Source organism: Anolis sagrei, chromosome 1 (assembly GCF_037176765.1).
Source record: "Anolis sagrei isolate rAnoSag1 chromosome 1, rAnoSag1.mat, whole genome shotgun sequence".
Taxonomy (NCBI): domain Eukaryota; kingdom Metazoa; phylum Chordata; class Lepidosauria; order Squamata; family Dactyloidae; genus Anolis; species Anolis sagrei.
Window position 1 is genome coordinate 243,932,205 of NC_090021.1, and position 24,028 is coordinate 243,956,232.

General features: G+C 40.6%; 1 protein-coding gene across 2 annotated transcripts in view; it reads right to left on the reverse strand.

Moving 5' to 3' along the window:
- Window positions 1-24,028, reverse strand: part of DUSP8 (dual specificity phosphatase 8) — a 114,699-nt gene that overhangs the window by 78,349 nt on the left and 12,322 nt on the right. Inside the window, exon 2 of one of the 2 annotated variants that reach the window (XM_060768776.2) lies at window positions 3,736-4,090. In XM_060768776.2, the coding sequence (XP_060624759.1) occupies window positions 3,736-3,924 (189 nt within the window). In that variant the 5' untranslated portion in view covers window positions 3,925-4,090. Of the gene's footprint in view, window positions 1-3,693; window positions 4,091-24,028 lie in introns of both variants that reach the window. The other variant, XM_060768768.2, reaches the window with a different exon arrangement.

The window sequence follows — 24,028 nt, forward strand, 5'->3', positions numbered from 1 at the left end:
ATAGCCATTCTCTATAGCCCCTGCCTGAAGCATCAATACAAGGAATTATCCCCCCCCCCTTCCCACTTCATGCACACTCTCACACACATACACACTCTTACTTCATCCAGGCAGAGGTGATGTCACTGCCAGCCAATTGCAATGAGCCCTGCGCATCCAGGCAAAAGGAGGGGGAAATGAGGGCTCCACAGATGGCTCCAGCTGGGCCTAGCATTTGATTAATCGCTTGAATTACCCTCCTTTGCTACAAAATAATAAAAAAATGGGGTGGAGGGGGAGAATGGGGGAGAGGCAAGAGAAAAAAGCAATCCAGCTGCTGAGAGCTACCCACAATGAAGGAAGATCTATTGTGGAAAGATTGCTGGTGAACTTGAAAAGGGCTGACTATACCTGGGCCCTTTGGAGGAAGAGACAGAGAGGAGGCAATGTTAAAAGAACAAGGTTCTTATATCAAGAGAGGGAACGATTGCTTTCTTGGTCTTCTCTTGCCTATCTCTCTGTGATATGGCCAAACACCTAACTGTACTTCCAGAGTCTTACTTGTGTGTCTTTACATGCTTTACATGGGACTACAACCCCAGAATCTTTCCTCACTGACCATATTGTCTAGGGATTATTGGAGTTCAAGTTTGACAACCCAACAGTGGGACTCACCATATTACTGTTTGTCTATGAAGAGCATGGAAACATTCTCCAAGAAATGTGTCCTGGCATAGGGAAGTTTAAAAAACACTGTACTATACTCTCAACTGTTAATCGCTGTACTTGTGGAAAGAGCAGGAAGCTTCCTTCTGGTTGTGCTCAGGTGCATTTGGCATAGTCTGAACTGCAGGAGAACTGTCTTAAGAGTACTTGCCTTTTACACACAAGGTGAATGGAAGAGTTATATTTTAGCCTGTACAGCACAGGGGTGGCATGGTGGAGTGGAAAATGCCAAAGAGACTATGAGTAGAGACTGACATGGGGACTCTGGAAAGAAGGTCTGATCAAATAAATCAGTACATCAGATGACATCACTTTGAATTTCCAAAAAGATAGGAAGAAAAGAATGTGTATAGCCAAGCTCTTCTCTTTCAGTGCTGGCAAGCAAGCCCACTCTTCACATCAAAAGAGCACTCAGACCATTTTTGATTGTTCACTGCCCTCTGTACATGGAAAGGATCAATAATGGTGGGTCCACAGTATCACATCCTGATCCTCCCTTCCCCAGCACACAATTTGCTCTGCATGAAATTATTTTCATTGACATAAATCCTACTTCAAAGGATTATCCCTGTTAACCCATGGCTCTTGAGGACAGATTATGCATCAGGAAATGAGTTCAGAGAAGCAAGGAACTAGGGAGGGTGAATTATTAGAAGCACTGCCAGTATACAAACACAGTGAGGTACCTCTACCATAAGCTTAGAGCCTATGATGGAGGTAGCATTGCTATTGGTCGAAATCTCACATGTCAGACTGCCTTTGCCCAGGAGCTAGATTAAATATTCCAATCACCCTAACACAGTAAGAGGAAGCTACAGGGCAACAGCTAATAGAAAACTACATAAAATATGATACATTCCTTCAAGGAAGAACTTTTTGAGAATGAATCCTGAATTTTTATAATACATTAGAGAGAAAGTTGCTTCCAAAGCACTAGGGATGGATAAATTACTAGGAACAGATGGCCTATCAATAGATCTGTTTCAAATTATGGACAAAATTCATCTGAATTCCAACAAAAACCTACAGCAAATATGGAAAATAAAACAAAGTGCCACAAACATCCCTCACCAGGGGAAAAAGATACCATGGATTATGGTAACTACCAGATCATCATATAATTCCTCCATTGGAACAAAGTGATAGTCAAGATTTTACAACAAAAAGTTTTACCAATATAGACCAGGTATGGACAAACTTCGGCCCTCCAGGTGTTGGACTTCAACTCCCACAATTCCTAACAGCTGCAAAGCTGGCTAGGATTTCTGGAGTCCAAAACACCTGGAGGACCAAAGTTTGCCAGTGACTAATGCAGACAATAAGAAATGCCAGACATCCAAGCCAGGTTCAGAAAAGGAAGAGGCAGCAGAGATCATATCCAGAATATATATTTGCTAATGAATCACACCAAAATGAGCTCTTTATAGATTATAGTAAAGCTTTTGATTGTGTAGATAATGAAAAACTGTGGATTGCTCAAAAGAAATGGGTGTGCCACAATATTTCATACTTCTGATACTGTAGCCTGTACTCTGGACAAGACACAATATAGAGAAGCAGAATGACTTCAAATGGCAAGGGGATATTTATATGCAGATCATTATAATATGGAAAGCAGGACTCTGAGGAAGGCAGTGTGAAAATTGGGGGAAGTGACATTAACAATTTAAGACATACAGATGGCTCCATGTTAATGTTAATCTAAATATACAATGTCCACTGGATCGCCACCACACAGTTTCCTGTTGTCATTGTCAAATAATTTTATAGAATCATAGAGTTGGAAGAGATCTCAAGGGCCATCCAATCCAACCCCCTGCCAAGAAGCAGGAAAATGTACTAAATAAATTTAATTTAGTGAAACTGCTATTAAAATATATAGTAGATCTTTTCCCTCTCTTTTTAAAATTTATCTTAATGGTTTTAAATATTTATTAAATAGCTGCTGATTAAATAAAAAATAACACATACAAAAATAAAAAGAAGGATGTTTCCCCCTTTATTGTTTTGAGGTGCAGCAGTGGTAACAACCCATTTATTACTGGGATAGAGGCCAAAAAGATTTTTAAAAAATATTCAAAGGAAGTATTACTCTTGGTATGAATTGGCTTTATTTGATCGCAGTAATGTTCCTAATGTTCCTACATAACCAAATCTGACTGGCGATATGGCCTTACAACTCACTTACATAACTACAGATTATGGGAACTTGAAGAAAACTATTCCCAGGAACAAGATAAATGAGGAACTATGAAGTTAAATTAACAGAGAAGAAGTGAAACATGGGCAATGCAGGGAACAAAAAAAAAAAAAGAAAATAACTTTTGCCTAAGCTGAGGTTTTGGGGAAAATTATCTGAGAACTGTAAAAGCAGTACTTTATGTCCCCCCTCCCACCACCTAGAAGGAAACATTTGCTGTACTCCTAGATCATAGTGAATATTACACAGCTCACATTAGCTCTACTTTGTCCTCCCCTAATGAAACCATGATCTGTTTTACAAACAAAGGTACACATGATGTGCAACATCAGAATCCTTAATGGAGTGGTTACTTTTACATCACAGAACTCCTATAGCTGCAATCTGTGGTGGGAAACTGGTTCAGAAATAAAACAGTATTAGAAGGTTTCCACACTACCAAAACCGACATGTTTTTTTCCTACGAAGAGGAAAAGTAGGAATGAAAAATCAGCAGATAAAGAAGAGATTGGGATGAACAAAAAGTCACAATTTGGACAGGCCTTTCTTTGTGTGTCTTTGCAATTGCAATATCAGCAGCTATATTTGGAAGAGAAAAGGAACCATGTAGGATAATTATGTTCCAACTTTGTTACTGCTACTTTATATATATCAGGGATGGACCTCTATACTTCCTGAATATAGAATGTCATTGTAGAATGGGGATTAGTAGCTACAAATATTTAATAAGCAGGAATACTTGAGTCACAGCAGGGCTTGGAGGGTTACCAAGGACCATGTTTAAGTACCTTTATATTGGAGGCTGGCTGGATGAGTTCTGTGATGGATACCTTGTCTTGCTGAAGCCTCCTCTTGACCAGCTTGGAGCAGCAGATGTTGACAGAGTTGAGGACATGCCAGGAGTTGTACTCCACAAAGGAGCGACTGTCAATGACCAACATGCCTTCAGCCCCACTCCTCAAGAAGCCGGCAAGCTTCTTAGGATCCATCACTTTGCGTGGAAGTCTGTCCCCGGCCATTGTAGATTTGTCCCTCTTGGGAGAAGGGAGGGGACGCTCAGCGTAGGGGAAGCCAGCTGAATTCTCCCAGAGGTAAAGGGAAAGGGGGAAGGGGGAGAGGCAGCTTGAAAACAGCCAAATTTTGCCACGCTGCTAAGCCCCTGCATAGGAAGTCATTGTGCCAAACCTGTAGGGAAATACAGAGACAGATAGAGAAAGAAAAGAGAAAGAAAGGAGGAAAAAGTAGTCAGATGCTGCAAGTTCAAAGTAGAACTGATTTACTCTATTCCAGTTTGGGGTCTAGCAAAACAAACAAACGGCACCAGCATATACAGAATGGCTGAAAGGGCAACCAACGAAGTTGGAACTACAATCCATGGACCTCCAGATGTTGATCTACAATTTCTACAGCCCTGACCAGAACAGGGAATGATGAAAAATGATGGGAGCTGTATTCCAACATCTGTAGGACTAAATACCTCCAACTTAATGGATCACTCATCTACACATGAAAGCCAGTGACTTGAGCATTGGTATATGACACAAGAGACTTGGGTTCAAATCCCCATTTAGCTATGGAAGCCCACTGGATGATCTTGGACATGTGACACTCTCTGGTGATAGGTTCACCTCAGGGTTACCAAAAGTTGGAAAGAACCTGAAGGCACACCACCACCATCACTACCACAACATGCAAAAAACAAACAAACAAGGGCTCTAAAAGTAGTGACCTGATGAAAGAATCAAACACTTTTAGTCTTGATGACTGGCTTCACTGCTTCATTTCTACCTCGCACAATGGCAGAAACACATTATTTGCTGCTTCACTATTTGTTACACTATATTATAAAGCAGGGAGCTTTTCAAAGTGTGTTTTCCTTTCAAATGAAAGGACCAAAATCCCATGACTCCTCCACTGGCCCTTTCTCTCCCCCCCCCCCCCCGCCCCACACACACACACTCCAGGAAGTCTCCAAGAGAGGCAATTAAGCTTTCAAATAGTTACTGTTTAACATCACAAAACTTGTTAAACATGCACAGTTTAATATCATAAGTAGCTGTATTTCAAATCCAGGAGAGGACTTCCAGCCATTTCCTTCCTTCCACCCTATTTTTGAAAATGCATGAAGAGGGGCTCACAGGCAGAACTTTGCCCCACCCCATCACCACCAATTAAGTTTCACCTTTTAATTCCCTCTTCAGGACAGGTATTATGCCTGTAACAATATGAAGATGTAGGATAGTATGTTCCAGTCCAAATGCTCAGTTCAATCAAGGTAAGAATGAAATCCCAAAGAACAGGGTGGCGTGTAATTTCACATTATCTCAAAATCTTCTGCAAAATATAGAGGTTCTTCATGCCAACTCCTCAGAAGTTAAAACTCAGAAGAACACTGATATCATTTATACATGAATTCATTATCACATAAAAACAGATTTTTTTCACTTGAAGGACTCCACATTTATGTTCTTGTTTTGCTATATGCTTTGTTAGGATAATCAAATCTGAGCATATTAAGTAAGGATCTGTATGAGTAGCTCATACATGTAGCTCTTTGTCCCTGCTTTGCTACAAAAGGAAGAAGTCACAAAGACAGACTCTTAGTTCCCTAATACATATGAATTGGAACTATGGTTAAAGGGCTACAAGCAAGCCAAGATTGGAAGCTCAGATTAAATCATAGTGTAAGTCACACTTACACAATAGGAAATGAAGGCTAAATCTACCTTACATACTTATTTCTTTTGCTTGTGTGATGGGCAGAGCAAAGCCATGGCAAAAGTGATGTGCACCAGTCATGTAAGACTTGCTTTAGCACCTAAATAAGGCCAATGGCTCTTTTTATATTAAAACAAAATTGAGGAAACACCAGAATTAACCACCTCAGTAGGAAGTGAATTCCACAGGCAGGGGGCCACAGCTGAGAAGGCCCTGACATTCGTCCCCATCAGACGTATTTGTGATGCTGGTGGGAGCGAGAGCAGGGCCTCCCCGGATGATCTTAAACTGTGAGGCGGGACATAGTGGGGGATGCGTTCGGACAAGTAAGCTGGGCCAGAACTGTATTAGGGAACTATGATTCTGTAAACAGACTAATCTGCCACTGTTACACCTCTAAATGATTCCCCTGTCCTACCAATACCTTGTTAAAAACGTCTGATACACTGTGGGCCAAGGAGATGATGCAATTCCAGGATGCCTCATTTTTAATTCAGTCAGTATGCAGAGCTCCACTTTGAACCTCCCTGCTTCTTTGTTTCTTGAGTTAGACTGATTATGTTATGTTACCATCTTTTCCTTCAAGTACTAATTTATATAACTGGAAAGTTCACTACCAGCTCTTAATATCTGAACTCTTTTCTAAGGTCTGTTTCAAATAAAGATATAGACTTGCTTCCTCTGTAGGGTTACCATAGCTACTAACTAAGACTCTTAACAGCAGAATCCTGCTCAGAGACTTATTCCAAAGCAAATGAAGAAACACTCCCACCTTGGACTTAAGTTCCCAGCAAACTCAGTGAGACTTAAAACACAGAAGATATGCACCAGGTTATGTTACACCCCCCCCCCCCCCCAAATTATCTATTGACTGTAGGTGTCTGTATCAAGATCTGTGCATACCCCTTGATTCTTCAGTACTGGAGAAAAAGCAGTAATCCTTAGGTAAACTAGGTGACACCAGGGCTGCATAATATGGACAGTGTAGAACTGGCATGGGCAAATTTCAGCCCTCCAGGTGTTTTGGACTTCAACTCCAACCATTCATAACAGCATCGGGAAAAGGCCTGTGGCTGTTAGGAATGGTGGGAGTTGAAGTCCAAAACACCTGGAGGCTTGAAGTTTGCCCATGCCTGGTGTAGAATCATAATGCAGTTCAACTGTATTGAACTGCATTATATTATTCTACATTGACCATATGATGCAAATTCAAACTGAAGAAACCACTGCAAAAACTACACAGTGGACCTTTGATATTCTCCGGGATTTGATTTCAGGGCCCCCATGGATACCAAAATATGTGGATGTTTATGTCTCATTATATACAATGGCATAATAAAATGGTGTTACTTATATAAAATGGCAAAATCAATATATGGCTTTTTTTGGGGGGGGGGTGGATATTTTCAAGCCACAGATGGTCGAATCTATGGATATAGAATCCACTAAAATGGAGGGCTAGCTGTTTTAGAAGCCACAGTCATGCCTTCTAATACCTTCTTTGCCCATTCTTCCACTTCAGTGACATGCATTATTTATTTATTTGTACTTCAGATGAAAGATGCCAATTATAGCAACAGCTCCTTTGGCAGTTGGCTAGCCAACCCCTTTGCACAGAAGCAACTCTTTGTGGCATCCCTTTCTTGAGTTCCAGTATTAGATTCAATTTTTGGCACTTCAGGGCAGGCTTTTAAATTTTAAAAAACCCTCTAATTAGTAGTGGTCTAAGCGGGAAAGACATAGGCTCCTGCTACCGTTATGACACACTTCATTATGCGCTTTCCGCCTCACTAAGGATCCCCTGCTGTACCTGAGCAGCAGAACTGAAGGTAATCAGAAAAGGTGCAAATTAATTGGTTTTTCCCTCCCGCCCCCTTTCCTCACCCATTTCAAACCATCTCTTTCTCTTGGGGTGGAAAATAACCTAGCGGCACGTTTCCCTTAATTTCTCCCAATTCCAGCAGAGAGAAATATTAATCGAAACAGAGAGACAAAGGACCCCCAACAAAAAGACAGAGATAGCACAGACAAAGGGATAAGGAATGAGATGGACTGATCAAACAGATGCGAACAGTGGTTGAATGAAATATCAAGAGAAGTTCAGTCCCTCCATTCTCAAGATTATGGTGACGGGAGAGCATCCAGGCTTTTCAAAATATAATGGAACAGGGTTTCGTGATTTTTTAAAAAATCATTTTGTCCCACAATGAAGAAAACGATGTTTTGGGAAGGCCTGTGAGTGTTAACCATAACAAGGAAATATATTACTAAAAGGTAGCAACAAGGCCAATCTGTATACCACCCTATCTGTACTCATTCATCATTATACCTATTGAATAGGGTTGACTTTGCTCACCTAAAGTGTTTTTCTATTGTTGTTATATTCATGTCTGTATTTATCTGTTTGTTTACTGCAGTTTCGGCGAATGTTTTCTGAAATAATAGGCTACAATAGAGGGAGGGTGCAGCTTACCAAGTTTTTTGACTTTCCTCTTGTTCCCATTCCCCCCCCCCCCCCCATGGTTTCCCCTTGACATTACGTCTAGTCGAATCTGACTCCGGGGGAGTGGTGTTCATCTCCATTTCTAAGCCAAAGAGCTGGTGTTGTCCATAGACACCTCCTAGGTCATGTGGCTGGCATGACTGCATGGAGCACCATTACCTTCCCACTGGGTACTTATTGATCTACTCACATTTGCATGTTTTCGAACTACTAGGTTGGCAGGAGCTGGGGATAACAACAAGAGCTCACCCTGTCTGCAGATTTGAACCACCAATGTTCCAGTCATCAAGTTCTATAGCTTAGCGGTTTAACCCGCTGCATCACCGCAACTTCAAATGTTCCCACAATAAAGAATCACTCCCTTAGAAGAGCTGGGGGAGATGAACTAGCTTCGTGACCCTCATACATAAAGAGCTTACGTAATGTTCTGGAGTGGAGGAAGAATAGATACTGTCTACAGACTCTCCAGGGCAGCCCAATCCTGACACAAAGGAACCACACCACAAGACACAAGAATTGTGAAGTCAAGAGGAATGGAAACTGTGATTTCAAACAGGCAAGAACACATACACCCAAATCCACAGCCAGCACAGTAAAGTCAGCCTCATCTATAAATTTAAAGCAGGTTTAGAGGGGAAAGTATAGTTTTCGATATTTATTTATTTACCGCATTTATATACCGCATTTATATACAGTTGGCACAGTTCGATGCCCCCAGCAACATAAAAACACTTAAAAAAATAGCATACAAAATATAAATTCAATAAAAACATATCGGAGCCATGGATAAGGGATAACACCAGGCTCATTTCAGGATGGCCGCTGCCATTTTCTGCCAAGGACTTTTGCCACTTCACACAGAAAAGGGGATGTTTTCTTATCTTTGATACACATTAAGGTACAGAATTAACATCAGAAAAAGAAACATCCTATTTATGAGGGTGCATCTACACTTTAGACTTAATGCGGTTTGACACCACTTTAACTGCCATGGAATCCTGGGAGTGCTGCTCCTTTTAGATTCTCCCGGAGTAGACTAAGCTTTCACCTTTTGGGATTCTACTTAAGACAAAAGGATGGTTTCTTTGTCAATAACCGATAAGGTTACATTGACCGGTGGAAGAAACTGACCCAGGATTTTGAGTCATTTTTTTCACTAACATTTCTAGCCTTAGACATGTGTATGTAGAGTATTCAAAAGGAAAATGCTGAAAACCACTTTTTTGTAACTTTCAATAAGGCCAAGCCAGCAGTCACAAAATACTGTGCAAGCCTATGGAATCTACTTATTTATCTATTTAATTTATATTCTACCTTTCTCCCAACTTCTCATCATAGTAGATAACAAGCAACAGGAGAAGAAAGGGGAGAAGGCCCCAAGGCTTGCTGAGACAATGAAACAAGCCAACAGTAGCATCCCTGCTCTTTTTCAACAATTGAAAATCCAGCTTTTTAAAGAATTTCTGACTTGCACCAAGCAATATGCCTCTCATCCCCTATGCTACAGGAATTCAATATACTTGCAGTTACTCCTATCTGGTGAGAAGGGAGAGTTCTCATGTACAAGCCACAATATATGACTAATGAGTTCTGTTCAGCATGCTAGGTCACAAATTACAGACATAGTTAAGAACAATGAGGAAAGTCACAGGCTGAAATATATCATTTTGTTTCCTCCTCAGTTGCAGGACAGGACAGAAACAACATTACTTCCCCTTTTATTTGTAATAGAACAATCTCAAGGAAAATATTTGACATTTTCCCTTTAGATTAAACTTTAAAAACAACGTCATCAAATTTCTTGGAAACAAGCTGGATTTTTTTTTTCATGTCAGGAATGATCTGAGAAACTGCAAGTCACTTTTGGTGTGGAGCCCCCGGTGTCGCAATGGGTTAAACCCTTGTGCCAGCAGGACTGCTGACCAAAAGGTTGGTTGTTCGAATCCAGGGAGCAGAATGAGCTCCTGTCTGTCAGCTTCAGCTTCTCATGCAGGGACATGAAGTCTCTCACAGGATGGTAAAACATCCGTCAGTCCCCTGGGCAACATCCTTGCAAATGGCTAATTCTCTCACACCAGAAGTGGTAAGCTGGATAAAAGCATCTGATATAATCTGACTCTGACATAACTATGTTTAAAATGATAATCCTAAAATGCTTGGATATCTCAAAGAATGTACCATTTTCACACTTTGTAAAATAAAAATATTAATTATCTAATCACTTGAGGAAGGAAACTGACTCCATTCTAATGCTTAGTTCTCATTAGGATCCCCCCCCCCCGCCCCCGGTGGTCTGAGAAGTGATAATGCGCTCATATGAAAGCATCTTTTTGTACAAACATTTGGATCTATGTGAACTGTATGAAGTATAGCTGGATGTATCACATAACACTGCAAAAACGGTGGAGATAGACACTACAACCAGAATATTCTCCTCATAGTCATGTGCATAAAGTATAAACAATCAGTAACTAGTTCACACAAAACAATATTTGCTTTGGAGACTGGGAGCTGATAGAAGTGACCTGTCCATAAATCACATTACAAAATTATAGAACTAGGATCCCACTGACTACATTTTATGAAATCCTGGGTTTTGGGCTTGAAGATAAAGTAGAGCTCTCTTGCTGGGATTTCAATGTACCCTTCCCTAAACTGCAAAACCGAGGATGGGATTAAATCATTTAAAGTGGAATCACAGTGCTACAACTGTGTGGTATGAAAGGGACCTGGGTACATTAAGAGCATAAGATAAAATTAAAGATTATTTCAGTTTACTGACAGCCAGATGTTAACTCCTAAAGCAGTGTTTCTCAACCTGGGGGTCAGGACCTCTGGGGAGGTCATAAGGGGGTGTCAGAGGAGTTGTCAATTTCTGTTAGTAATGGTTTTGTGTGGGAAGTTTGGCTTAATTTTATCATTGGTGGGGTTCAGAATGCTCTTTGATTTTAGGTGACCTATAAATCCCAGCAACTACAACTCCCAAATATCAAGTCTATTTTCCCCAACCTCCACCAGTGTTCACATTTGGGCATATTGAATATTTGTGTCAAGTTTGGTACAGATACATCATCATTTGAGTTCACAGTGCACTCTGGATGTAGGTGAACTACAACTCCAAAACTCAAGGTCAGTGCCCACCAAACCTTCCAGTATTTTCTGTCGGTCATGGGAGTTCTGTGTGCCAGGTTGGCTCAATTCCATCATTGATGGGAGTTCAGAATGCTCTTTGATTGTAGGTGAACTATAAATCCCAGCAACTACAACTCCCAAATCTATCCTCTCCCAACCCCAGCAGTATTCAGATTTGGGTGTATTGGGTATTTGCGCCAAATTTGGTCCAGTGAATAAAAATACATCTTGCCTATCAGATATTTACATTATGATTCATAACAGTAGCAAAATCACAGTTATGAAGTAGCAATGAAAATAATTTTATGGTTGGGGTCACCACAACATGAGGAACTGTATTAAGAGGTTGCGGCATTAGGAAGGTTGAGAAACACTGTTTCAAAGAATAGGAAAGGAACCTACACTAGGTTTCAGGAACGAAGTTTCCTCTCTTTTTAAAATCAATTTATCAAAGCCAGCATAATCTGCTTGAGTGCCTCTGTAGAAGAGTATCATAATCCGTTAACTCCACCTCTCTCTTGAATGGCTGTAATGAGGAGATAAGCAAGGGGTTAACCTGAATGAGAATGGAGAAGATGCCATGCCACCGCCAGGACAAGCTTGGGGCAGCTTAGCATAGCTATTAGGGCAACTACAGGCCATCTGAGGACAACATGGAGCTCCCATGGTGAACTGGGGGAGGGAGGGAGATGGTAGACAGGACCATGCCAAGCAGAATTAAACTCTCAGAAGGTGGAAACTCATTATCACCTGTCCAAAGCTATGCGGCTGCTATCAACATCCGTTGCTGTGGGTTACCAATTCCATGCGGGATCTCTCTAGAAAGAGAATCCACGCCAGATCTTACCGTATGTAGAATAATGTCTGAGGAATCTTTATGTTCTCCTCCTGCATGATATATACCTCAGCTTTTTCTATCTGAGGGAAGAAATAGGGTAACATTCTCACTAACTCCCCATAAAAACAAACTGAAAGGAGCTAAATCTTCTTCATCAGGGCAGGGGTTTGGGAAGGTAAAAATATTATGTAGTAATTCTCATGTAAGTGGACAGGAGCAGGTACAGACTTGTTGCATCTTTACACTTTTAAAGATTTTATAAAGTAGAAGGAAGTGTTGTTTTCTAATTTTGACTCGCTTGTATCAGGTTGCAATTAGATAGGATAGCAGAAGGGCCTAATCTGAGTCCTGGAAATTCCCTAAAAATTGGGTGTGAGGAGCAATTTGATACTCAGCATTGGCAATTGGAAAGGGTTGAAGAACCCTCTCCTCACTTATCTTTTCCATTCCAAATTGTTTTTAAAACATAGACACACACATATACATTGAGGGGGAGTTATTTCTGGTCTCATATTCCCATGAGAATTAAAACTATACTTCAGCTTTATTTATTTTTTATTTATTCAATTTGCATCCCACCTTCTCCAAGGTGACCTATAGTGTTTAAAAAAACAAGATAATGTTTGGGAGACTTATGCATTTATCGTGTCAGGAGCGATCAAACAGTTGTATTAAAAGAAAAAAAAAATACAAATTTGCAAACTTGGCATTCTATTAAATGTCCTTTGACCAGTAGCTGGCCACTTGGAGTGCCTCTGGTGTTGCTATAAGAAGGTCCTCCATTGTGCATATGGCAGGGCTCAGATTGCATTGTAGTAGGTGGTCTGTGGTTTGCTCTTCTCTGCACTCGCATGTTGAGGATTCTACTTTGTAGCCCCATTTCTTAAGGTTGGCTCAGCATCTCATGGTGCCAGAGTGCAGTCTGTTTAGCACCTTCCAGGTCGCCCAGTTTTCTGTGTGCCCAGGAGGGAGCCTCTCATTTGGTATCAGCCATTGATTGAGGTTCTGGGTTTTAGCCTGCCACTTTTGGACTCTCGCTTGCTGAGGTGTTCCAGAGAGTGTCTCTGTAGATCTTAGAAAACTATTTCTTGATTTAAGTCGTTGGCATGCTGGCTGATATCCAAACAGGGGATGGGCCTTGGTCCTTTCACTATTGGTTGCTACTTCCCGGCAGATGTCAGGTGGTACAATACCAGCTAAACAGTGTAATTTCCCCAGTGGTGTAGGGCACAGATGCCCCGTGGTAATGAGGCATGTCTCATTAAGAGTTACATCCACTGTTTTAGCATGGTGAGATGTGTTCCACACTGGGCATGCATACTCAGCAGCAGAGTATCAAAGCGCAAGGGCAGATGTCTTCACTGTATCTGGTTGTGATTCCCAGGTTGTGCCAGTCAGCTTACATATGATATTGTTTCTAGCACACACTTTTTGCTTGATATTCAGGCAGTGTTTCTTGTAGGTTTGGGAGATTGCTAGTTGACGTTTAAAGGAACATATGCACATGAAGTTTGCTTCACGTTGTGTCAGACTAGTGTTTCTCTATGAACCCTATTTGTCCATCTGATCTACGCTTGAATACCAATGATTCACAATCATTTCTGCCAAGAGATGCCAAGGGGTAAATCTGGAAAACCTTACGTGCATAGCAAAGCACATCCCTATCATTTGAATTCCAATATTTCAACCAGCAATAATCCTTGTAGCTGTTGCACAGTTGCTTGCTGTAAAGACATATTACCAAGAGCCTGATAATCTCTGATGACTGAAGTCAATACTGGTGGTACCAGAACACACTTTTCTCCTTAAAGTGGTCTTCTCATTTAAATAAGTGCTATTCAATAATGCATGACAATTTTAGTAAACAGGTGGGCCAAATTAGACACTACTAAAGCAATCCATGTACAGAATTGATTTGTAGTTGCTTTACTGAAGCCCTAAAATTTGGTGCTTTGGGAAAAATGTAGCATGGGACAAGAAAGGATTTGTTTATTTGTTTTAGTCATAGGATTAAACAACTTGAAGGCGCGTCAAGCCAACCCTGACCGGGACCGCCTTCCACCTGGAAATCAATGCCCACACTGCGGAAGAAGATGCAGAGCAAGAATAGGGCTCCACAGCCACATGCGGATCCACAAGGAAACCCATAATGGAAGACCATCTTACTCGTCCAACGAGGGATCGCCTAAGTAAGTAAACAACTTGGGGAAAAACAAAGTAGTATGTTCTTTGGAGATCTATAATACTGATACAAAGTTTGCATTGGAGGATACTGTGGGGGAGGGGACGTGGCAACAAACTTTCAATACATTATGGGCTATCAAAGGGAGGAGGGGAGAGATCTGTTTTTTGCTGCCCCAGAAAGTAAGATCAGGTCCAATGGTTTGAAGCTACAAGAGAGTAGATTTTGACTTAAGGACATCTTGAAGTAGGAGTGGTTCAGCAATGGAACCAATCACCTAGAAAGGTGCTGGGTCTTCACTTCAGACAACTTCAAAAAGAATTTGGGCAACTACCTGCTGGAAATGCTTCAGATGGAGGTTCTGTACTGAGAAGTAAGATGGACCTAACGGTCCATGAAGCCTCTTCTCACTCTATGGTTCTCTGATTCTAGTAGTTGTTTTACTTGAGTTGCCTTTGCCTTGAGTCGCCTTCGGGCTTGAGAAAGGCGGGATAGAAATATTGTAAATAAATAAATAAAATAATAGTAGGCCGAGAATATCTCATACTCTTCAAGCTGATGTTACTTTGCCTGAGTAATCCATTTGGGATGCCTTAGCTGTGCTTTTGGTGTGTTTACCCCCTCAGTACCTGTATGGCTGACCTATGACCAGTGTTGCACCAAAGATAGGCAACAGCTATTCCTTAAGTAGGTTCTTGGTTATCTTTAGTCAGTCACTGCATGTGTGGTTGGTGATAACAACACTAGGTATCCCCTTACTATCCTTCACAGGTTCTTTCAACACATGAGAGAGAGTACAAGTGGATTCTGTATTTACTACATATTCCTTTTACTTTTTGCCTGGCCACTCAGGGGTCAGATTTGGCCCAAGAGTTTCCAGCTGAATTGGCCTAGAGTAGGGATGGGCAGCTGTCAAGGGCTGGGGGATGGGACTGACCATCCAGTGAGCATCAAAGGACTGCCCTGAAATCCTGATTCGTGTTCTGTATTTTTAAGGTGCCTCTTCTTAGGATAAGACTGACTAAGGAAGGCTGTAAGTGAGAGAAACATACGTACAGATGTGGGAGAACACAAAAGCCTCAGAAATGGCAATTAGTTCCACAGGACACATTTTGCCCAGCCCTACAGAATCTTCTTCTATAAAAAGATGGGGATCATGCAGATGCCCAAATGTTATCCCTGTATTCCTAATCATTGACTGTGCAACTTATGGATGATGGGAGTTGCAATCCAACAGCACTGGAATGGTTATATGGCTGACAGTAATATTTTTAATTGTTTTAATTAATATTCTGAGAAGGACGGGATAGAAATGCTGGAAATAAAATAAAATAAATATAGGGGCTCCATGCTTTCCAACCCTATTATATAACCACAGTTTGTATACAGTCTTTCCATTGTGTGCATCTGTTTGTGTGTGTGTTTTTTTAAAAAAAGCATGGTGTCCTGGTACAGCAATTAAAGGGTAAAATCACAGCAGTGATGGCAAGCCTCCTGAAGAATAAAATAGATCAGGACAGGAGTTGACAGAAAGTAATTCTTGGTTCAGCCTTCAGGAATGGCAGTTTATTATCTCCAGGAAGGATTACCAGAGCAAGCAACTGTCAGCTTAGAACCTGAAATGCTGGCAGGATGGCTTAAGCTATGCAGCTATGTACACTCTTATTAAGATGTAAATTCTGGCACTGCAGCTGAAATCCCTCCATCCACCCCTTCTTCTCCTTCTTTCAAGTGCTTAAGTGCTTAGCAAGCGGTATTCTTACCACCCACTCTGTGCCATATGAGGAATCCCAAAATCACAGGGCCATTACTGAATTATTCGTATTTTTGCACTAGCAGCAATCAAGGACATTAGTCTTATTAACAACATTGCCACATGTTTCCACAGCAACTGCGAGGGATGCCAGGCAACAACTGTACTTCAGAGCGCATGCAGACATTAAACTGGGATTCTCACTATCGTCATGCAGGTACAACCTGATTCTCAAGTCTCCTCTTGGCTTGGGCTTTCCACAAACTGAATGTTTGCTTGGTACAGGGGACGATGTCTCCATTAGAGATGGCAGCCCTGTTAAGGTGACATCACTTTAGACTGGTGAGACAAGCCTCATTTATGTAGTCAGCTTCAAAGAGTGGTCTTTATCTACTCTCTTTGTTGGAATTTCACTCCCTTTTATTTCTTTCTCCCTCTCCCCACAATACTTATTCTTACCGTCTTGTTCTGCTCCTTCCATTTAATGACAAAACCAATGTTCAAAAACATGAAGTCTAGTCTATTCAACTCTGGGGAGTGATGCTCATCTCCATTTCTAAGCCGAAGAGCCAGTGTTGTCCATAGACACCTCCTAGGTCATGTGGTCAGCATGACTGCATGCAGTACCATTACCTTCCCACCGGGACACTACCTATTGATCTACTCACACTTGCATGTTTTCAAACTGCTAGGTTTGCAAAAGCTGGGGCTAACAATGGGAGCTAGCCCTGTCTGCGGATTCAAACCACCGATCTTCCGGTCAGCAAGCTCAGTAGCTCAGTGGTTTAACCTGCTGTACTACCATGGCCCACAATTACAAAAAGCAACAATGTATGCACAACAACCATGACTGATGACTGTATAATTGACACAGACTTTATATTTTCTCATGTAGAATATAACTTTTACTCAGCACCCAAGTTGGGGTAGTGGGCAAGCTTATGCTACCTATGCTTAGCATAACTGTTACCCATTAAAACAATATTTCTTAAGCTGTCAGATGTAAGAGGTGGATTTCCTCCCCCCCTCCCCCCCAATTCCAATATGTCAGAGACTGGTGCCAGATTTGTGCCCACTGACTGCAACTTGCTTCTTTCTGGAGAACTCTTCTGGGAGCAAGAGTGATAGGTTGGTCCAACCACCACCACTTTAAGTAGCACTACCTTAAGCCACATAAAACTTCTCCCCCCCCCCCCTCACACACACATCCTAAATTCATATGGAATAAAGTTCTTCAACCTGGACTAATTACCCCAATCTAAGCTGGGTCCCAAAATCTGCCCAGCCTTTTTAGGCAGTGCCCTAAAATCAAGAAATCTGAGTAGACCTGGAAGCTATATACATACGCAATTGATAGTTGTGATTTTTTAATCCCCAGTGATCCTATTTTGAAAGGTTTAGGTGTATTAGTCTGTTAGAGCAAAACCAACCAAGAGTCCTATGGCATCTGAAAGTTTTAACAAACTTATTACAGCATGAACTTTCATGAACTATAGTGTCACAAGATTATGGAGTGTTATTCTGAATTTTAGGCATATAAAGCAATACAATGTAAATAAAGAGTTCAGGCAGAAATTAAATGCATTTAAAGCTTTAACTCATTTTTTGTTTCCCTCGGACTTCATTCTCTACAACTCTGTCTTCAATCATGCCTACTGTATATAAATCTAACATTCACATGTACATGAAATTAATATTCAGGCATCAGATGAGGCAGGGTGCAGTCCACAGAATCTCATGCCTTTAGGTTTCAAAATGCCACGTTCATCATGGCTTCTGGTAATCTTACGAGCTTTTAATACAGATATAGTAGTGTATTCGGTCATACTTTCAGTCATTAAATATTTCTGCAAGTTGCTGTCTACATACAGATCTAGACATGTTCCAGTATTTCTGAATGTGTATTTTCTGATTATATATGAGATTATGTCAAAAAATTAATTTAAAAATATTTAAAATATTTAAGAAAAAGAAAGAAAGAAAGATAGGATACAAATGTTATATAGTATGTTAATTTATAAAATTAACCTCAAAAAGGATTAATATGTAAAAGAAAACAATCCTCATGATGGTGGGAACTATAAATGTTGTGTATGTATTAAAATAAACATATATAATAAAAAATAAAATAAAATAAAAAAGAAATATTCTAAAACTATGCCTCTTTTCAGTTTTATGTTTAACAGTTAGGAGAACACATTTTATGTAACACTATGCCGGACTGCATATGTTTTGTAAGTGCAATGATTTGTCTGATAGATGACTGTACAAAAGGAAATATAGCTATATAAAAGGAAATATTTAAAACAGAGCATATTTAGCTTGAGATCTTTGCAAGGAGAGCAATTGTCATGAGTTAGCTCCTTAGGCACACTATGGTCTGGAATACACACACACACACACACACAGGTTAACAACTCAATAATTAAGAAAGCAACAAATATGATTTAGGCCCCTTATTTATTTTCTATTGTTCTAAATTTACAGGCCTGTTTAGGTGATTCTCCCTCCTAAGACAGAGGGATGTAGTTATTTCCTCATTTGGCACAATTCTAAATCCTCTACAATCAAGGATTAAAGATAAACTGAATGTAACACCCTACCTGGAGACTTCCACCTGTGCAAGTAGTGTATGATGCCTCAGACCATGTGTAAAGGGATTTACCACTACCTCCTAGTGTTTGCTGCTTGCTTGTTTCTCACAATAACATCTCTTCCTAGCCTGCTGTTTTTGAGAGTCCAAAGACCACTGATGCCCATTACATCTTTATGACTTCTCATTACATCCTCATGACTTATTACTGATGAAGATCTAAACCTATTTTAAAACTATAACTGCTTTAGATTGCAGAGAAGATTTACCTAATCAACGTTTCTTGAAGCCCCAAAATGCTCATCATAGAAAAACCATAACCCGAAACCATGGGATGTATTTTAAATGTTTTCAAGAGGAACAATCACTACTATTCAGAAGATGCTCAACCATGCTCTTGTGAAGAAATCTCAACAAAATTATATAACAGAAGGATACAGTCCATCAAATTCGACACCCATATGGTTCCACATCAGACTACTTTCCCATACTGAATTTTGAAGAAATCCCAACTGTCACATGAATTGTTGTGTATTTTATCATAGTTAATTGGCTTGACATGTGAACACATATGCAATATGGCATGCCACAATTAACAAAAGTGCTAAGTATGTATTCGTCCATCCGGAAAAGTGCAAGATTGATAACCTATGTTGCTGTATCAGTGGCACAACAAACTGACCAAGCATCATGACTGCTAACAAACCGTTCTGCCAGGACAGGGCTCCCACAGTCCCAACATAGCAATGGCTTTCTCACAATTAATACATACAGCTACCACCTTCCATCCCCTGCACAAGCTATGAAGAAATTGCTAGTGTCACTTATTACAGAACCTCTTTGCCTGAAAGAAACAATTAAGAATTCAGTTTCCTTATGAAACACCATTGTTTCACTGGGTTGCCATGAGTTTTCTGGGCTGTGTGACCATGTTCCTGAAGCATTCTCTCCCCACATCTATGGCAGGCATCCTCAGAGGTTGTGAGGTCTGTTGGAAACTAAGCAAGTGAGGTTTAGATATCTGTGGAAGGTCCAGTAGAAAGAACTCTTGTCTATTTGAGGCAAGTGTGAATGTTGCATTTGGTCACCTTAGCATTGAATAGCCTTGCAGCTTGGCTGATTGCTGCCTTTGTTGCATCCCCCCAACAGCTAACACCACCCAAAAAAGGATCCTCTGGCAGTAAGCAATCAGGCTTTGAAGGTGCAAAGCTATTCAATGCTAATCAAGGTGGCCAATTGCCACTTGCCTCACACTTGCCTCAAACAGACAAGAGTTATTTCTCCCACCCTGGACCTCTAAGATATATAAACCTCACTTGCCTAGTTTCCAAAGGACCTCAAAAGATCTGAGGATGCCTGCCATAGATGTGGAACATGGCCATACAGCTCGGAACATTCACAGCAATCCAGTGATTACAGCCATAAAAACCTTCAACAACACATCATTGTTTCACATTGCACTTTCTCCATGAACTGATTGGAGAAACAGACTTCCAGTAGGCCTATTGCATTAACACTACCTGCCTCCACAAGGCTTTCAACACAACTAGCAGAAGGCTTTGGGCAATGAACTGAAAATATGACTGCTCTGACTCTTAAATTTATGTTCATTTAGGGAGAGAAAATATGCTATGGGTCTCATTTGACATATCTGTAAATTGCTCTGGGAGACAAACTAGTATGGATTCCCCCAAGCGTGTCCATGTTTTGACTACATGTTCCATGACTCCCAACCAACACAGTCAATGTTCAGCAATAATTGTATTGTTATCTAAGGGCCCTTCTGTAATGGCCATATTACGAAGAGTGCACCTTTTGTCGCTGCAAATTACGTTGGTCAGCAAATACTTTTTTGGTTTCAGGGTTTTGAAAATCAAAGTGCGCATTAGACTCGAGAAAATACAGTAGTTCTGTGCATTTGAAAATGCATTTGTTAGTCTTGAGTAGACCACAAAAATCAATATGATTTATACTAACATTAGCTATATCCAATCATTAGTCTTAAGAAGAGTAGACCTCCTAAATCAGTTGTTTTTAACCTGTGGGCCGCGGAACACCAGTGGGCTGCGAGGATGAAAATTTTAGTTATTTTATTTCTGCTCCTTTCGCGCTGCCTGCCACTCCTTCCCTGTCACTCACCATAGCATATATTCTGTACCAGAAACTAGAAATTATATGGTCTATGCAATGCAATTTTCTCAATCAGCATCCCAAACCAAATCTAAAGTTGACCAAAAATTGATTCATAGCCCTTTTGGAACTAATGTTGGAGAGTGGTCCCTGGTCAAAGTGGTCCCTTGTCAAGTGGTCCCTGGTAAAAAAAAAGAAGAAGATTGGGAACCACTATCCTAAATGAATGGGATTTATATGATTGTTGGTTTAACAAGCTTCCATTGATTGTGATGGGTGTACTCCAGCTAAGACTAGGAACTGCATTTATTTTTATGTGTTCCCTCCACAGAGCTTCACAATCATGAAACTATCTGGAAATTTGAGAAAGTCCTGCTTATATACCCTACTTCTGTATAAGGCACATAGTAGAAGGAACTTCTGGCAAAGAGAGGGGGGAAACCGTCAACAAGATTATGTCTCTGAGGCTTCAGTTTCAATTTGACTTACAAATAGGAGTGAGAAATCAAGCATCTCCTTCTTCCATCTTTCTATCAAAGGAAGCAGATATTGATGAAAAATTAGTTTTTTTCTTCCTCAATAAAAAATATCATTTTCCCTTTCAGTTTACAGAACTAGGATAAAACATTCCAACACTGACAACTTCCAGTGAGACCATGAATATAGCAGCTGGCAAAATGGGTCAGCTCATTATCCATTCTGGCCTGAAAAAGAAGGGCAGACGGTGCCAGTCTGTATTATCGAAAATAATTCCACAGCTCTGCACATTTCTGGACATACATCATTTTGACAAAATTATTTCTTCCTGTTCTTGCCGGGTGGCCTTCCTTACTTTGGAAAAGACATTTCACACTTACACTTTTAAAGTATACAACTAAGATCTTTAAGTAAAGAAACATAGATGGAATTTGCAGGTCCTCTAATTCTGTTGGGCTGCAAATCCTGGCAACCTTAGCCATCATAGCCCATGGTGGAGAATGCTAAAAACTCCATTCCAACAACATCTGGAGGGCTGTATCATTTCCACCCCAGTTATAATATGCACAGGTCTGAAAACATAGTGTACAGGCACACCCAAAATAAAGATCTGGTTCAGCTCCTAATTCAGTGTATTATTTGTGGCAGTCCCAGACTTTATGTTGCCTGTGGCCCCCTGAATTTTATAGGGTTTTCTTAGACAACGAATACTCAAGAGGTGGTTTTGCCACTTTCTTTCTCTGAATATAGCCTATAGCAGTGCTGTTCGTTCCATTACTAACCAGGGCTGATACTATTTAGCTTCCATGATCAGACAGGATGTAGAATCATAGAATCACAGAGTTGGAAGAGACCTTGTGGGTCATCCAGTCCAACCTCCTGCCAAGAAGGAGGAAAATCACATTCAAAACACCCCCAACAGATGGCCATCCAGCCTCTGTTTAAAAGTTTCCAAAGAAGGAGCCTCCACCACACTCTGGGGCAGAGAGTTCCACAGCTTTCACCATGAGGAAGTTCTTCCTAATGTTCAGGTGGAATCTCCTTTCCTGTAGTTTGAAGCCATTGTTCCAAATCCTAGTCTCCAGAGCAGTAGAAAACAAGCTTGCTCCCTCCTCTCTCTGACTTCCCCTCACAAATTTATACATGGCCATCATGTCTCCTCTCAGCCTTCTCTTCTGAAGGATAAACAGATAAACAAGCCACTCCTCATAGGACTTGTTATCCAGACCCTTGATGATTTTAGTCACCCTCCTCTGGACACCTTCCAGCTTGTCAACATCTTCCTTCAATTGCGGTGCCCAGAATTAGACACAGTATTCCAGGTGTGGTCTGACTAAGGCAGAATAGAGGGGTATCATGACTTCCCTGGATCTAAACACTATGCTCCTACTTATGCAGATCAAAATCCCACTGGCTTTTTAAGCTGCCACATGACACTGTTGGCTCATGTTTAACTTGTTGTCCATGAGGACTCCAAGACCTTTTCACATGTACTGCTGTCGTGTCAGGCATCATCCCCCATTCTGTATTTTTTACATTTCATTTTTTTCTGGCTCAGTGTAGTATCTTGCATTTGTCTCTGTTGAATTTCATTTTGTTAGTTTTGGCCCATTTCTCTAATCTGTTAAAACCATTTTGAGTTCTGATTCTGTCTTCTGAAGTATTGGCTATCCCTCCCAATTTGGTGTCGTCTACAAACTTGAATGATCATGCCTTTTAACCCTTCATCTGCCATTAATAAAGATGGTGAACAGAACCAAGCTTAGGACGGAACCTTGTAGCACTCAACTCATCACTTCTTTCCAGAATGAAGAGGAAGCATTGGGTTCGTTCACTTAACCAATTACAGATCCATCTAAACATCTTTTGCCTTTAGTGCATTTAGGCAGGCTTCAGGTAATGACAGCAGGCTCCAAACCAGATTTCCATGCCAATGCTAAAGGGATGGGGACAGGACAAAACCACATTTTTAATATCGACAACTCCAGTTCTAGTAGTGCTCTATTACATGATAGGGAAAAAGGTTAGGGAAACTGCTCTGTTAGGTAACCAGTGGAAATGGAAAAGATGGATATCTCCCCCTTTCTTTCTCATTTGTTCAACCAACCATGCCAAAATTAGGATGCTGGAAAAATAAAGTTGTAGCTGATATATATTTTAAAAATCCTACTGAAATGAATAGGCCAAAAGAAGTCCCATGGATAAGCCTATGTACAAACAGAGAGTACACAGATCTGCTTTGAAGCAGTGAAAATGAAAACAGTCCAAAGTATTTAATGTATCCAAATCACCATAGTTGTTGCATAACCATCACAACTATCATTTCATTGACTATAAGTCTAAATTTAAGTTTAGCACAAGACTCAGTGACGGAAGTACATCCTCTACAAATGTAAAAGCAAAAAAATAAATAAATCATGACTCACTGAATTTTGGAAACACACCACAGTATTGATTCACCTTAACACCTTTTTGTGAATTTAGCTCTCTGTCAAATGAATACTTTAAAAAACATGTTTCAAAAAGCACTGCAGAAGAGTATGTTCTCTCTAGAACAAGTAGGAAAAGGAACATTAAGATACAGCCACTTTCCCCTAAGTTGTGCTTAATAAGAGTTTTCACACTGAGCCGTTTTCTTTGTTGCCAAAGTTTTAGGAGCCACTTTGCACAGACCTGTCATATTTCCAGACATGAGAAACACAATTTTGAAGAACCTGGGTATTTCAGATTTTCCAGCCCTGACTGCTTGGGTGCTACCATGTATGTGGAAACAAGTACAATAGCTAAAATGTCACCC